Source organism: Peromyscus californicus, unplaced genomic scaffold (genome assembly GCF_007827085.1).
Source record: "Peromyscus californicus insignis strain IS unplaced genomic scaffold, ASM782708v3 Scaffold_22__1_contigs__length_63687245, whole genome shotgun sequence".
NCBI lineage: Eukaryota > Metazoa > Chordata > Mammalia > Rodentia > Cricetidae > Peromyscus > Peromyscus californicus.
In genome coordinates, this window is record NW_026294525.1 from 32,755,325 (window position 1) to 32,773,249 (window position 17,925).

Consider the following 17,925-nt stretch of genomic DNA (forward strand, 5'->3'; position numbering starts at 1 on the left):
TTAAAACATCTCATTCTTTCTTTTTTTTTTATTTTTGGTTTTTTGGGATTTTTTTGGGGGGGTTTTTTTTGTTTGTTTGTTTTTTTTTTTTTTTTTTTTTTTTTTTTTTTGAGACAAGCTTTCTCTGTGTAACAGTCCTGGCTGTCCTGGAACTCACTCTGCAGACCAGGCTGGCCTCGAACTCACAGAGATCCGCCTGCCTCTACCTCCCGAGTGCTGGGATTAAAGGCTTGAGCCACCACCACCCGGCTAACATTTCATTCTTAAAAGCAAGTCTTCAAAATGACAGCTTTGTGTAATGAATGTCATCCTGTCTACCACAGGCAAGCGCAAAGAAGCCGTCAGGTCACACACTCACACCAGCCCAGGTCTGCGTTTCAGCTTGAGTTCTTGAGCATACCCCACTCTGACCTTCTAGACGATTAGAAATTCTCTCAGTCCTGGTGCTGGTTACTTGTCCCATTGTCGCGCTCAAAGATCTGACAAAAACTATGAGAGCCAGAGGCTTTATCTTGGCTCCAAAGCTCGCTCTGAACCGGATGCTCTCACGGTTTGCCATTTTATTAGAGCAGTAAGCACGAGTCCCAGTATGGCTGAGAAACGAAAAGCTTCTCTAAGTGAGAGGACATGCCGGGGTGACAGCAGAAAGGGGAGGTGGGGCTAACAAAGCCAGACGCCATGAACGACCAATGAGGAAAGGCATCTGCGAGGTCAAGACAAGAACAAAATGATGAAGCGCTGTTGGGACGATCTTTTTGTACTCTGCGATGGTGTGTGTGTCTCTGTTTACCTTACCTGCCTAAGGCACCTTCTGATTGGTTTAATAACGAGGTGAGGGGCCAATAGCTAGGCAGGAGAGAATAGGCGGGACTTCCAGGAAGAGATAGGAACTCTGGGAAGAGAGAATCTGAGTTGGGAGATTCCAGCCAGATGCAGAGGAAGTCGGAAGGACCTACGGTACTGAGGAGCGGTAATGAGCCACGTGGCAGAACATAGATTACTATAAACAGGTTAATTTAAGTTTTAAGAGCTAGCTGGGAACAAGCCTAAGCTAAGGTCAAGCTTGCATAATTATTAAAAAGTCTCCATGTCATTATTCGGGTGCTCGCAGTTCAAAGAAAGAACCAGGAGCCTGGGGTGACGTCTCTGGGCCTTGGGTATGATGGATTGAAATGAGCAGCCTCCCCACCAACAGAAACTACCATTTCAGATTTTTAAAAAAGCTGGCTTTAGCCGGGCGGTGGTGGCGCACGCCTTTAATCCCAGCACTCGGGAGGCAGAGCCAGGCGGATCTCTGTGAGTTCGAGGCCAGCCTGGTCTACAAAGCGAGTTCCAGGAAAGGCGCAAAGCTACACAGAGAAACCCTGTCTCGAAAAAAAAAAAAAAAAAAAAAAAAAAAGCTGGCTTTCAGCTAAGCCAAGAAGGTAAAGAAGTATTCTCAGAAAATGTCTGGGGAGCCCAGCAGCTAATTTACAAACGGACAGATTACCATACAATTACCCAGTGCAGACTCTGCAAAGTGCCAGGATTTGTACATGGCAGCTCCGCCCCTTACCAACAAGTTCCTCTGCCTTATTTTCTCTATCAGGTAAGTGAGGGCGATGACGAGCCCTACCTCACATTTGTACTGCAACTAAATGAATTCATCTTTGTAAGCTGACTACAGGGGCTGGAGAAAAGGCGGGAGGTTAAGAGCTCTTTCTGCTCTTGCAGAGGACCCAGGTACAGTTCCCATCACCCACATCCAGAGCTTAACTCCAGATACAGTGCCCTCTTCTGGCCTCCACAGGCACTTGCACACATGGTTCTCTCTCTCTCTCTCTCTCTCTCTCTCTCTCTCTCTCTCTCTCTCTCTCTCTCTCTCTCTCTCTCTCTCTCTCTCTCTCTCTCACACACACACACACACACACACACACACACACACACACACACACACACACACCACAAAGTAAAATACAATGAATCTTTAAAAAATATTTTTAAAGCTGGGCAGCGGTGGCGCATTCCCAACACTTCTGGGAGGCAGAATCAGAAGGATCTCTGTGAGTTCGAGGCCAGCCTGGGCTATCAAGTAAGTTCCAGGAAAGGAACAAAGCTACACAGAGAAACCCTGTTTTGAAAAACGAGAGGGGGGGGGAGAGGGAGAGAGAGGGAGGGAGGGAGAGAGAGAGAGAGAGAGAGAGAGAGAGAGAGAGAGAGAGAGAGAGAGAGAGAGAGAGAGATGAGGACAGAGAGGAAGCACGGAGGGTGTCGCACGCAAACAGGCAGAAATAAAAGTGCCGGCTCAGGATGGCGCGCAGCAGCCTGCTCTCTGGTACATGAAGGAAGTGTGGCAAAGTTGTTCCAACGTGTCCAAAGAGAGCCTAACCCAGGCCATAGGGTGAGGAGGGGTCGGCAAGCTCCGGCGACAGCAGCAGACAGGAAGTCCAGACCTTCCTGCGGTAACACAGCAGCCTGGGCAGGTCCAGAAACGCTGGAACGGAATAAATTCCTTACAAGGAACCAGAAATCGTTTGTCCTCTCCATCTTGGGGGAAATGACAGTCAAAATAGGGGAAAGCATAATGCTCAAACGAGCATCCTAAAGCCTTTCATTTTCTCTTTTATGAGAAAAATGTACTTGGAATCATTTATCATACTAACCAGGGGCACTTTTCTCATTTTGAACAAAAGTATGCAAAGACCATTATAATTCCAACCGGCTAAAGTTTCAGCAATCTCTCAATCTAATAACCTTCTTAACAAATTGCATTTTGCTTAAGAAAATGAACAAAATTCTATATCCATTTCTATGCAAAAAGCTTTTCAGAGCAATTTCATCATTGGAAATGTAAAGAAAATGTCATATAAATTCAATTTTCTGTCTCTTCATAATCTCTAAGGCTACAGGATCATGCTAGGAAAGGAGCTGGTGCTTTTTTACTTTGGGAAACAAGACCAAGGTAAGAAGATGTGACCCAGAGCCCCTGAGGTCAAATACTGGCATGTGTCCAAGAGCCCCCCACAAACCCACAGGTACACGAAGGAACGCAAAGATGGACTTGGCCTCTTCATGACTCCAGCACAAAACAACCACTCAGATCAGAAGAACAAAAAGAATTAGTAACAGCATATCTGCTTATGTAATTCAAGGCTGATGGGGAAGGGGGTGGGGCGGGGGGGGGGCACAGACACAACACATGTTTACTTATGTCAATGGCTTAGAATTCTATAACAAAAGACAAAGTAACAAGAAAAGCACACAATTTTATTTAGTAGAAGTTTTATATGACTTGGGACACAAAAAAAAAACTGAGGACCACCCCCCCCCCCAAAGCAGGTAAACCCCTGTGGATTTTTTTTTCATGTATTTTATGTACACAGTGTTCTGCCTGCATGTATTCCTGCAGGCCAGAAGAGGGCATAAGATCACATTCTAGATTGTTGTGAGCCACCATGTGGTTTTTGGGAATTGAACTCAGGACCATGGAAGAACAGCCAGTGCTCTTAACCTCTGAGTCTTCGCTCCAGTCCCAAACTGTGTGCCTTTTAGGGTGGGTTTAATCAAGTGGGTAGTTAGAGAGAAGAACAATTAGATGCAAAGTGTGACTGATGGCTGGGAGAACTTAGCAAAGCCTCTCTGTGTCCCCATGCCTCCAGAGAAAAGGACATTCCCTTCCTCCAGATACAAGGAAGACAACTTCTCAAATTTAAGCCAGACAACCCGCTTCCATGGATGGTTAGAAAATTCTTCCTAAATTCTTAACCTTCTTCAGAGGAAGGGCAGGAGGTCAGAGAATGACTTGTCAACTTCTCAGATTCAGTCCTTAGTTTAAAATGCTTTTGGAGATGGAAGAGAGGGCTCAGTGGTTAAGAGCACTGGCTGCTCTTCCAGAGGACCCGGGTACAGTTTCCAGCACCCACATGGTGGCTCACAACCATATGTAACTCCAGTTCCAGGGGATATGTAATGCTTACTTCTGACCTCCATACATACCAGGCACACGCGTGGTGCAGAGACATACATGCATACAAAACACCTATGCACATAAAGTAAAAATAATCAGCCAGGTGGTGGTGGGACATGCCTTTAGTCCCAGCAATCGGGAGGCAGAGACAGGCAGATCTCTGTGAGTTCGAGGCCAGCCTGGTCTACACAGCAAGATCCAGGACAGGCACCAAAGCTACACAGAGAAACCCTGTCTTGGAAAATCAAAAAAAAAAAAAAAAATTTTAACTTAAGAACTAAAACTCTCAATTAAAATTAAAATTAGATAAATCACACTATTTACATCCTTTACAAATTCTCCTGCTCTCTATTAAGTCTGACTAGCTCTGCCTCCACTGTTCTGAACAAAATTTTAATATTCCCTATGTAGGCATAAACACAAACACACACACACACAGTTTATAACAAAGTTTTTTAATGATCTCCTGATAAAATACATTCTTCTGAAAGTTAGAATACACCATTTGAACAAATAGTTAGGTATGCTATAAAAACAAAATTATTACTAAATTATTGCACTGATACCATTAGGTAGCTAGTCAGCTACCTGCAGGCTTAGGGGGTGTCAGGGAGTAGATCCCGTCTCATAACCAACAGTCTGTATAAACAAGGACTAGAACTCCAGGACTCTGTTACTGTTGGAGGAATGAGACCTGAGTCATCTCTCTGGCCCTTGAGGGAATATGACATCTTGAACTGCCGCAAAGGTCATGGATCACTATCTAAAGCTGGTTTCATGAGCCTTAACCCTTATAAGGTTACTATCTGGAAGATCACCTGATAAAAAGCAAGGAGGTACCATCGACTCTACCTAACAGGGTCAATTACTAGACAGGAAAATCCACTAGGAAGCTGGCTGGTGCAGACCTTAGAAACCTGCCTAATGTGCAGATAGGACAGTGGTCCCTTGGCCACTGCCCACCCTCATCTTCAGAGGGCTTCACATTACTCTGTAACAAGCCTTACCTACCTGTGTGTCTTCCTTGGCTTCTTTCAAAAAGATCAGGGAACTGAGGGAGACCAGAGAGAGATCCTAGTAATGATGCTGTTGGACTTATATAACCTGATCCTGAAGAATTCCTTTAAAACTAAATCTAGAGACTAGGGGTGGAACTCAATGATAGAACATACACTATGAAGAGCCAAGGCCTCCATTCGATCCCCAATACCAAAAAACAATCCAATGACTATAAAGAAATAAAATACTGAAAAAATGTCTATACTCTTGACTACATGAGTACGTCCATAAATGGGGGTGCCAAGTAAACTCTGGTGCCAGGCAATCCCAGTGCACTGCCTAGTCCTTGACAACTGGCACTGTGGCACACATATATAATGTCAGCAGTTGGGAAGCTGAGACAGGAGGATTGCTTCAAGTTCAGAGTAGCCTGGGCTACATAGTGCCATGCCAGTAGGGGATACAGAACAAACAAACACTTTTCTCAAACCAACAACGTAAATAAACAAAATCTGTTGCTTCAATGGGTAGATAAATGAAAATCTCCCATGACTATTAAAATACCTAGATTTCTTACACGTATACATGAAAACAATAAACAAAAGCAACAGTACAATGCTCGCATAACAAGTTAAAAGTGAGTTTACCAAGAGGTAATGTTTTTCCTACGTTTTCTATCCTCTGTAATGTTTTGCTGAAAGTTTCAGACTATAAATACTTCTAAGCAGTAGTCCCTAATGCATCTGGAAGAAAGAAAGGAATTATAAGGGCAGAGGCCTTTGCTAAAATGACAAATGAACATCCATCCGTTCCTGTTCCCATTAAAGCTGGTGAGATTTCACATTCTTCACCACACAATGGAGCTTTCATCAATGCTGGAAAATACTTTTGTGAGAAGATTTGCAGAGAATGGATGGAATTCTTAATGTTGCAAGCACCCATTGAATTATTGAAAAGGACAATGACTGAATGGCTAATTAGAAATGTTTCAGTGATATTTATATTACAAAAGAAAAGATTTAAGTCTAGCATTTTCTCTTGAGTAGTCAGTCAGAAAAAATACATTAGGGTTGTTGACTGTGGGCATCGATTCTGGAATGCTCTGCCCTCAAAGCTCTTAGAGATGCCTTCCCTTTGGCCAGCTAATGCTTTTTACATCCTACTTGGCTTCTAAGTGTCACTGTTTGAATGGTTGCTTGTACATACTTCAGTCTACCCTACCCCAAAACAGGGCTTAAGATGACTCCAAAGAACTGGATAGCATGATAAATGATGAGAAAATAAGGGAAAAGAAACAAAGGCAGACTTGAACAAGAAAGACAGGTCAAGTGTCCTGCAGTCTAAATTAGAATAAGTTAAAGCCTAAGCCTTTCGACAGCAAAGCCTTTCTATCTCAGGAAGCAGGAGCTAACCATCCAATAGCATCATATCAAAAATGATTTGTTGGGATCAGAGAGATGGCTCAGTGGTTAAGAGCACAGGCTATTCTTCTGGAGGACCAGGGTTCAATTCCCAGCACCCACAAGGCAGCTCACAACGATATTTCAAGTTCCAGTTGAATCTGTCACCCTCATACAGACATACATGCAGGCTAAACACCAATGCACATGAAATAAGAATTTTTTTTAAAAAGTAAAAAACAAGAAGCCTGTTCTTTTTTTTAAAATGTTTTAAAAGGCCGGGCGGTGGTGGCGCACGCCTTTAATCCCAGCACTCGGGAGGCAGAGCCAGGCGGATCTCTGTGAGTTCGAGGCCAGCCTGGACTACCAAGTCAGTTCCAGGAAAGGCACAAAGCTACACAGAGAAACCCTGTCTCGAAAAACCAAAAAAAAAAAAAAAAAATGTTTTAAAAGAAACCAGTTTCGATACTGAAATTAAAAAATAAATTCTGGCCGGGCGGTGGTGGCGCACGCCTTTAATCCCAGCACTCGGGAGGCAGAGCCAGGTGGATCTCTGTGAGTTCGAGGCCAGCCTGGGCTACCAAGTGAGTTCCAGGAAAGGCACAAAGCTACACAGAGAAACCCTGTCTCAAAAAAAAAAAAAAAAAAAAATTCTGGTTGGGGTGGAGATATAGCTCAGTTAGTAGAGGATCTGACTAGCACACACAAAGCCCTGGGTTCAATCTGAGCACCCATAACCCAGGCATGGTGATGCATGTTCTCAACTACAAAGTGAGTATGAGGCCAGCCTGGGCTACATGAGACTCTGTCTTAAAACAAGAATATATTTAAAAAACAATTTTTCCAATCAGCCTTTTTGGTTATTTCACATTTACTTTTAAATACATAAGTAAACTTTCCATAAATCATGTACTTATAAAGTCTTAAAAAGAACACAAAACATTTGAAAGCAACTTTGCCTTATCACTTCTATAGAGACACGGTTTTATGTAAGTAAGCATGCAATTTGCTGATGGTCTGGTTTCGTCTAGAAACGTATTTCTCATGGAGTGTTAGAGATGTTCTTGCAACAAATGAAAATGGAAAGGAAAAAATGAAAAAACCATTTGACAAATGCATCTAGCAAAGATATAGTTAAAATATTCTCTCCACAAAAGGCTAGCATACATCCTAGGGTAGGTTGTTCGCATTCTTAAGATTTTGTTGCCATTATCAATGACGGCCCATTAGAAAATTCGGTAATTCAATGTATCTACTTTTATTTTTTACATTTATTTACATGTGTGCATGTGCACACACTCACACTTGAGCACAGTGACTATATGGAGGTCAAAGGCCAACTTGCAGGAGTCAGCTCTCTCCTACCATGTGAGCCAAGAGGATCCAACTCAGTCAGGCTTGGTGGAAAGCACCTTTACCCACCCGGCCATCTTACTGACCTCAATTATCTACCATATTTTTATACTGATACTTTATCTGGTAACCTTACTGAACTCTACAATGAGCTTTAATCATTTTTGTCTTTGAATTTCCAACACTTGCTCCTCTTTGTGAAAACAGAGGAAGAAGATTCCATTAGCCTCTGTTACGATCAATTCCCCTGAACTCTCAAAATTCAATATAGTGTTCTCTGGCCATCACTCACACTTACAGCTTTCTCACTGGTAGGCTTCTATTAACACTAATCTCCAGCCCTCTTGCCCCAGTCTTCCAATATCAACCTCCCCGACTTTATTTCTTTCTCTAATAGAAATTGGATAGCATAGCATCAGACACCGTCCAGCACTCATCCCAACACCATCCCACTTGATTTCACATTCGAATAGAAATTAGATAACACAGCATCGGACATTGTCCAGCACTCTCTGCCCAGTGTCCATGCTTTCTTTAATACCTCTGCATGTAAGGGTCAAGTATACATTCATTCAGCTTCCTCTCTCCATCCCATGCTCAGAATAGACCCAAGAAAATGAGAAATGATAAGTCTCTGGAATGTCGTCGTCCTAAACACACTTGCACTGATCTGCCATCCCACCATACACTGCTTCATAAAATTTTCCTCTCTACTCCCCTTAACCACTATTTGAAGCTTTCACCATTTTCCTAAAATGATTTTTTTCACTTTCTTTGTTCCCTTATTGTATGAATTTCCTTTTACCGATTCTCCTAGGTTTGCAATTGAAACTCCAATAAAACTGAACTCCAGGCTGGGAGGATGGCTTAGGCAGGAAGGCGCTTGCTGTGCAGGCCTGGTGGCCTGAGTTGAACTCCCAGAGCCCATGAAAAAGTGAGAGGAAAAAACCGACTCCACAAAGCTGTCCTTTGACCTCCACACACGCAGCGTGGCACGTGCAGTCCCACACTCAGACACAGACAGACAGACAGACACACAATGCCCCAAATAATAAAAATTGTAAGATAAAAACTGAACTATCTGAGAGTCCCTAAATATGTCTTGATTTCTTTGCACATATTCTTCCTGTCTGCCCTCTTCCATTTTTCTTAACCAGAATGCTTGTTAAGTACCTTCAAATCTCAGCTCAGTGCTCTATCTCTTGTGAAAACTCCCTCAATACATACATGTCTCCTTATTCCTTTAGTACTCTGCACCCACCTCTAGGTATTGAAATCACCATGTCCCGCTACACCCTCTGATCCATTTGTTCCTGTACAAGACGGCTCCTCAGAGGACCAAGAATTTCATTTCAGCTTACTATCCCAAGCACCTACCTGGTGCCAGCTAATTATATGTTAAAGTAATGAACAGTCCCACTAAAGTACAATTCCTTGAGCCTGACATTTTGTAAAAGAAATGAATTTAGAGAAAATAAATTTATCAAAACCTTAGTGAAGATGAATGTGGCTGTTTGACCCGTAACATCAATAGCAAATTTTATATTCATAACCCAGGTAAAATGCTCTTATGTAAAATATATTCCAAGTAAATAAAAAAAATCTTTTACTGAAAATTAAACAGCTCTTTGTGATTTGTTTGTTTGTTTGTTTGTGTTGCTTGTTTGGTTTCTTTGAGATAGGGTTTCTCTGTGTAGCTTTGGAGCCTGTCTTGGAACTCATTCTGTAGACCAGGCTGGCCTTGAACTCACAGGGATCCGCCTGGCTCTGCCTCCTGAGTGCTGGGATTAAAGGCGTGCGCCACTGCTGCTCAGCTACACCTGAATGGATAGCACCTGAATGGACCGAAGCTATACTCCAGACAGTACTAGTGGCACGCTGTTAATGCCCTTCTATGTTAACATATACCTGAATGAGGAGAAACCCTATGAAAACACTGCCATTCACAAAATACTAATCGCAAATACTATAAAACATAAAAGAAAAACCAACAGTGAAAACTGACTCCATTCCACCCGCCCTTCCACTACAGTGTGCTTTTGAATAAGCAATTATTAATGCACAGCGGTAATACAATATGAAGAACGAAAGCATATCCTAAAAGGTCACAGACAACTTGGTATTCTCTTTATTATGTTAAAACCAACTAAAACAGATATGCGCATATTGTGGGGGAAATACAAGGAAATCACAGACACCAACTTCAGGATGATCGCCAAATTAAATAGAGGCAGGCCAAGGGAGAGACCGTAAAGACAAGAGTTAGCTGAAACGTGAGCTTTCATTTTGGTACTAGATGTTCAGTTGCTAAATTATCTGTTAAATAGATGGTTAAAAGGAGAAGGAACAAAGTAAGTAGAGCAGTTAAGAGGGAGAGGAAAGAAAAGAGAGGAGAAGAAAAGGATAGAGATAGGGGAAAAAACCTCAAAAGATAAATGTAAACCAAGTATAGACCAAACACTGATAGTGGGTTTAGACCAAGGATGAGTGACCCTACAATATGATAGCACAAGATAACATTACAAGCACTGCTGTAGTTTGTAGGCTAACACCCAACCTATTATCTCGGAGTCAAACTCAAAATTCACCCACCCATTCAATCCCCACCGTACTGCAATTGAGTGTATCTGCTGTAAACGACCTCCAATAAATGCGAGGCCTTTGACACTAACGAACAGACATTCTCCTCAGCAAATAACAGTCAAAAAAGAAAGAGGGAGCTATATAAATGAAAATGTGGCTGATTCATTGACTGACTCTCTGTAATAAAGGTGACAATTCCCTCAAGCCTCTGAGTAGGAACATGGTGACTGTCATTCATTCATTCAATACTTATCAAGTGCCAATTTTAGTCAAATCTCATAAAAAACAAAGGGACCCTTTGGACTTACACTTCATACTTGAATCCAGTCTAGTATCTTCTGTGGAAAGCTCCAGAATTAACAGTGCCCTCAAGAGAACTTACCACACTTTTAGCCACTTACTTAAGCAACCAACACCGAAGCAGTTCCCATGCAGAGTGCGGTTATCCTGCCTCTGCAAACTCAGACACCAAATCTCTATGACAACCATGGGAAACTGCACACGAGACTGCATGAGTACAGTGCTGTCTGCCATACCTGCTATCTCCGTAAGAGTGTGGATGTGATCTCCATCCGCCAGCTTCACAAAGCCAACCTGACTTCGGAAAGTGTCAATCCCTTGGAAGGGCAAGGTCAAGTTCCTCCCTTGAAGGATTTCCTCAACAAACGGCTTCAACTCCAAAAGCGCATCAGTACCACTAGTGAGAGACAATATTTTTCAGCAATATGATAAGTAATAAAATGGGCAAAACCAAATAAGAAACAAAGAAATTCACTTTTAAAAGATAAATTTTATATATTTCAAAGTTCAAAATATCTTTTGAATCTAACCTGTGGTTAAAACCAATATTAATTTTTAAACAACTAGAGAAGAGGTAAATTAAATCTTTTCCTAATTATAATTACCATTAAAGACATAAAAGCAATACTGTGGTGGTTTGAATAGGAATGGTCCCCACAGACTCATGTGTTTGAATGCTTGGCCCATAGGGGATGGTACTATTAGGAGGTGTGGCCTTGTTGGAGGAAGTGTGTCACTGTGGAGGTGGGCTTTGAGGTCTCATATGCTCAAGCCACACCCAGTGTCTCAGGCCACTTCCTGTTGCCTGCTGATCAAGATGTAAAACTCTCAGCTCCTTCTCCAGCACCATTTCTGCTTGCATACTGCATGTTTCCTGCCATGACAATAATGGACTAAACCTCTGAACTGTAAGCCAGCCCCAATTAAATGCTTTCCTTTATAAGTGTTGCCGTGGTCATGGTGTCTCTTCACAGCAACAGAAACTCTAACTAAGATAATACTATTTCATTATTATCAGGGAACTTCTAAGTCAGATGTGGGTAGCACATGCCTGTAAACAAAACACTCTGGAGGCTGAGACAGGAGGACTGCAAATGTGAAGCCAACCTGGACCCCATAAGACCTAGAACACAGTAAGACCTTGACTCAAAAAATAAAAATAAAAAATTAAAACAAACAGAAAGAAATTACTAACCAAAAAAAAACTACCTGTGTTACTCAAAGTGCTGGGGTTACAGCTCTGTTGTAGAGCACTCACCTGCTGTGTGTGAGGTTCTAGATTCAACTCCACTACCTCAGGGAAAAAGAGATCTACAATTCAAAAACTCCTTATTTTCATAATGTTTTACTAATGATGCATCTCAAAACCACCTACTACCTAGGAGAGCTTTGTTAGGTTGTGGGAAGTATTTAAAACTTTGTTTTTATTTGTTTCTGGGGGTGACATTTTGAGGCAGGCTCTCAAAATGTGTAGAAGGATGACTCTGAACCTCTGGTCACCCTGCCATGACCTGTCAGGTGTTAGGGTGACAGGCACACACCCGGCCTGTGTTTGACAGGGTAAGTAGGCACTCTACCTGCTAAATCATGTCCCCAGCCCAAAACCTAGGTTTTTTAAAATCAAAGTACTAATGCTTACTCAAACAGGACTGACTGTTTACAATATATTCTACAAAAACTTAAACAGGCATTATCTCTTAAAATACAATGTCTTTATTAACATGATTTATTGTACCTGGACTCAAAGTGTAAGCTTAACTGTATTCCCCAATTAGAACTAAATGCTTGTTACAGCTGTTTAGCCTATGTTAACTTATGACTACCACTTTGTGTTTCAAATCTTTACTCCCCTTTAAAGTTAGACACTATCAAATATTGCGTGGTCTTAAATTTATGATCAATTACATCTTGAAAAGAATTCTGGTGGATGCACCTTTTTATGAAAATAAAATTAAGACTCACTAGAGGGCAGCAATTACTTAAAAAAAGAAATGAGCATGGGCAGTCTGGAGAGGGTTTTCAAACTTCCTTCTAACAAAACCATCGTTGAATTCTCCTGTTCGCCAAACACATAAGTGAGAAGAGAGATTTTTGTAGTGCTTTCATATTTCTAAACCAATCTTCACACCCAGCTTTGAACTGATTCCATTGCTGTGTTCCACAAGTCATGTTCTAATGACGATGAAAAACTGCAGAACTATATGTAGATGTCAACACGTCTCCACATCCACATCCTGAGTCCAGTGTCCCTAATTGCATTCAGGACCACAGGACATATGGTCCACACTTTGAATCAAATACTGCCCTTCACTGAGTTCTGTGAGGCAAAGCATTCGCTCACAGAGCACTCACATACCTACCCTAAACTGAGGGAATTCGAGACATCCAGGCTGCACAGAACTATCAACTAAAACAGGTCATGACGAAGATAAGACTTTTCCAGAAATAATGACTTCTGCAGACTCCGTGTGAAGGAAACACAAGTGACCTAAATAGTGCAGGTTTTCAACTGTCTGGCTGTCTACAGCAAAGTATTTACCTAATGAGATGCTATGGATCCAAAGGAGTCAGAGGGTCTCTTGGGGAACGTCATTATCAGATCCTTTTTAAAGCAGGGTATCTTCTCAAGAGTGCTTTGCAAAAGTCTTCTTTATATTTAAAGAAGAGGTTTATTAATTTTAAAAGAAAAAGCATATCCATGTACAAACAGACTTCTGAAACTGAGTTCAGGCCAAAGGTTATATTTAAACTGAGATAATTTCTTACCAGTCAGCAGCTACTTTTAGCCTAATACATTTCTACTTCTTCTCTGCTCTGAAGACACAAAAGGACCTTACATGATATCTACCCAAACCAACTCTTTTAAAAATGCCTCTGCAATGCCATCCACTCTACTGATGAATGCTTGACTAACTCCTAAAATGCTAGACTCTGAAGAATAAAAATGAATATGGCCTGGCAGCTGATAATCTAGATACCTAGCATACTATACAATATTGGATGAAGAACAAAAATGTTAGCTTAGAGGCTTTTTAAAAAAATTGTTCACATAAAAAAAAAAAGTCTCCCCAGAAAATTTCACCCATTTGATTCTATTGAGCTGCCCAACAGAGGCTGCACCGTGGATCACACTTAGAAGTTGACATCTCCACTCCTCCAGAATGTGGGCCGGCTTCATGAAACCAGATGAAGACCTCAGAGAAAAGACCAAGCGCAGAGGAATCCTCTCCTCAGGCTGCCCCAAGATTTGGCCCAGAGCAGAGACTCTTCCCTGGCTCCCTAGCCTGCCAGTCCTTCCCATAGATTTCAGACTTACCGACACCCACAACCCTGTGAGCCAATTCTGTAAATAAATCTCTCCATATACAAGGTCATCTACGTGGACAGAGAATGGATATCTGTGTAGACACACCCGACCTGCTCTGTTCTTAGAGAACCGTGACTCATCACCAGTCCAAACACACAGGCTAAGACTCTTCCTCCTCAACTACACCGCCCCTGTGCCACATCTTTGGTTTATCCTCTCCCTGAAAAGCATCAAAGCATTTGTTTTTTCTTATGATCAGTAGAGTGATAAGCTGAAATAAAACAAGTCAAATCTCTGCTTCTCTCTGCCCTTGAAGACTGCTGGCTTCCCACGGGAGGGTCTACTGTGTAAAGAACTCAACTACGGTCATCATAATGTGGCCAATTGCGAACGACCACTATATTTTGTTTTCCTCTCTTAGTCTATCTTTTCCTCACTCTCTTCCCAACCCAAGCCTTGCTTTTCCTTCCCTCAGGAGCCACATGGGCCAAGACAGAAACATAAATAATATATAGTTCCTTCTGGCTTTTATTTGCCAAAGAGCCCAAGCTTGAACTTAATACAGCAAACTCCATAGGAGATAGCAGGAATTCTCCACTCTAGTAATCAGTGACTTCCATTTGACCTTTAGGGGGTTGGGGGACGGGGGGCAGAATGTGGAGTACCATGGCACTAAGAATGACCAAAGCAAGCTGAGGTGAAAGTTGTCCACCCCACCCCAGGAAAATGACACCTCTGATGACAGAGAGCGAAGAGGAAGTGCCTGCTACATGCTGGGCCACGTGCTAAGGGCTCTTGCTTGTGTTAGCACTATTTACGGGGACAGCAAGTTTAAGTCAGGCTGCTAATAAAAGGCGGTTATGCCATCATTCCAGAATCTTCACCTAGAGTCTCAACCTAGACTCTAGAATTAGACTCCAGAATATTTTGCATAATTAACATAGGCAACATATTTGTGTAACCAAGGAATGCCACTGATAACAATGAAGTGAAAAAATCTGGAATAAGAATATTTAAACAAACAGGGTGGTATGGCACACACCTTAACCCCTAGCGCTAAGGGGGTAGAGAAAGGTGTTCAATCTCTAAGTGTTCAAGGCCAGCCTGGTCTATAGAGCTAGTACCAGGACAGCCAAGGCTACACAAAGAGAAACCCTGTCTGGATAAAACAAAAAAAAAAATTTTTTTTTAAGAGTGTAGTGGAATGTGTCTGTAACCTCAGCACTGAGGCAGCTACTTGACACATCAAGTTTAAGGATAGCCTGTACTACATTAAGGATAGCCTGTGCTACATCAAATAAAAAAATAAAAAACCCTCTGTGCAATGACCATCAATCAGGATCAAGAATATTTCTTTAGAACCTCAATGCCTCCTTGGGCTTGTCTATATTTACTCACAGTAGAGTAAGAATTTGGACAATAATATTCAAGAAAGACATGTTACTCACATGTTTACTTCATCTTCATTTAATAACTGCATCACTAGCAAGGTGATATGAAAGGAACCATCGCCAACCATGGCTTTGGCCAGCCGCTTATCCTGTTGTAGTATCGTGTTTTGCAAGACCTTAATTCCAGCTGTGATCTAATCACACATACAAAAAAAAAAAGATATAAGTAAGCAAAATTTTTATAAGGCAAAATTTTAAATCAATAAGAAAAAAAACCAAGCAACTACCAAAATTAAAGGGACGTCAAGATTTTGCAACCAAATACATTAACAGTCTACTTGTTCCCACACTTGCCAGAGTTGACTGGGACAGCTTGATATGCTATATAAACGTAGAGAATCACAAAAAATGTGTGTCCGTCTGCCAGGCAACAGATCTGAGCGCAACACTCTTATTTTGCAGACTGGGTGGGGAAACTCCTCATGGCCGCACATCCTTTTAGAAATATGTCCTTGTAATATGGGTCTGACTCACTAATCATGACCATTCCTAAGAAAAAAAGCTTTATTCTTCCAGAGAAAGGTCAAATCAGCAGACAACATTCCATTTCTGTTAGAAGTAATATTTATTTGTCCCACAGTGAATCGTTGGACCTATTCCTCACTGCTTTTAAGATTCTCTAGGATAAGGGGAATTCCAATAAGAATGACTGCTGGCATTTTCTTCCTGCCTTGTGAGGGGTGGGGCATAACCATGGAGACAGCGCTGAAGGGAATCCAAACTATGACAGTATGCATCCCAGGGAAAGCCTGCAGGTCAGGCTGCTTGTCTGTCTTCCCTCTCAGTACCTGTTCCTCTGGAACAGGAAGAGGGATGATGTATCTCCTTCCTCCATTTCCTGTTAGAGCCATAGATGTCAGTCAAGCTGTAAATGTCAGCACATGGGAGAGTTATCTGAAGTAAAATAGCAAGCCCAGAGAAGGGTCTGAGAGAATTCAGAAAAGCCTGGGGACAGCACAATTATTATGAGACAAGGAAAAGCTGGGCTGGCAATAGAGGCAGCAAACAGTAAAACAAAACAGAAAAGGGGGTTGGGGGAGCACCGGGGCATGAGCACAGCACACTGTTCTGATTCTGGAGTCGCTGTGTTATCCTCAACAATGGCCCCATTATTGGGGGAATGTACGGAGCAAATCATAAGACAATGTCCTGGGACCTAGCCTTTCTCCTTGAACCAGGCTCCAAGTCCACTGCTTCATTAGGCTCCCTGGTTCTCCTTTATCCCTGTAGAGCCTGTTCTGAGTAAGAATCTTGTGAAGTGACTTTGGAGAAACTCTCCCATCCTTGGTACCCTGACCACCTTCCCCGTGGCTTGCCGTGGACAGTGGTTCTGTCAAGCCACGTTTCTTCTTAGCGGTGTTCTATCCACTGACCTTACCACTGCTCCTTGTTACAAATTCCCACTGTACTTTCTGCGGTCAGTACAAAGTCCATCTCTCTCCATAAGGCCATTTCCTAGCTCCTATATCCCATACCCATCTCATGGACCCTGGTAAAGTGAAACCAATCTGGCTTTAAAATTGTCCAAGGAGATTAAAAATACCCTCAACTTTGCTTAAACTGGAAAAAAAAAAAATCAGCAAAATTTGACTCCAGTCATTTCTAGCCATTTCTGGTTTTGTTAGACAGAAACATAAATTAACTTCAGCCAATCATAAGCGCCCAACTAACTATGATGATTATGTGACTGGGGATGTTCCAACAAGGTAAACCTTAAAGGCAACTTCGTAAGTGCAATCAATTTCTTTATTTGACTCCCACGTTTTTCCTATAAATACCTGCCTCTGCCACAAGGAAATTAGAACACTGACCCTCTTTTAAGTCTGGTGTCCCCAATTCACAAATGTTCCTTACTCAAACTTGAAAATGTTATTGTGCCCAAGATTTTCCTCTAGCAGTTTAGTGGCAGAAGTGGAACTCGAGGGAGACCCGAGTAACCTCCAGGAACACTGAGGAGCCAAACTAAAGGAAGGGACCAGGTCCATTAGAGTTCCAGCAGGTGGAATACCCTGAGCAAAATACTGGCCGATCTTCAAAAGCTGCTTCTGGGGACCTAACAAACAGCTGAAAGGCCCATGCGAGCTTTTCCCATTGTCTTCCCACAGAAGACTGAATGGTCTATTATTCAATCATGTAAGCAGGAAAACAAACAGATGACTCATTCTGAGTGCAGTCCTAGATTAGGAATCTTGCTCGTTAAACACTGTCATTAAAAACACAGCTTGAGTATTTCTCTTTCTAATTCTATAAACTTTGTTATTACAAAGAAAAAAGGAAACCTTGCAAATAAATAAAAACATCACACACCAAGGTTAAGCAGACTCAAAGCAGTAGTATTTCTTACTGGCACCGAAATGACTTTTATGGATGTTTGTCAGAGGGCGTGGTGACCTGCAGAGAAACAGAAGATTGAACCGCAGCCAAACAGCGTAAAAGAGCAAAAAGAACAAGATGAGAACCAGCTCAGTCCATGAGTAAAGGCACCTGCGCCAGCCCTGAGGACCTGAGTTCAATCCCCATGATCCACATGGGGAAGAAGAGAGCTGACTCCTACAAGTTTCCTCTGGTCACCAGATGTCCACACAT

The 17,925-nt window shown here is 42.1% G+C and overlaps 1 protein-coding gene across 5 annotated transcripts in view; it reads right to left on the reverse strand.

The window, feature by feature from the left end:
- Akap7 (A-kinase anchoring protein 7) overlaps positions 1-17,925 on the reverse strand; it is a 148,115-nt gene that overhangs the window by 102,993 nt on the left and 27,197 nt on the right. For all 5 annotated transcript variants that reach the window (XR_008221247.1, XR_008221246.1, XM_052751197.1 and 2 more), the window contains exons 4-5: positions 15,337-15,473; positions 10,818-10,978 (exon numbers count right to left, since the gene is read on the reverse strand). Coding sequence is in view for 3 of the 5 variants with exons in the window: in XM_052751197.1 (XP_052607157.1) it covers positions 10,818-10,978; positions 15,337-15,473 (298 nt within the window). In the remaining 2 variants the exon portion in view is untranslated. The remainder of the gene's footprint in view (positions 1-10,817; positions 10,979-15,336; positions 15,474-17,925) is intronic.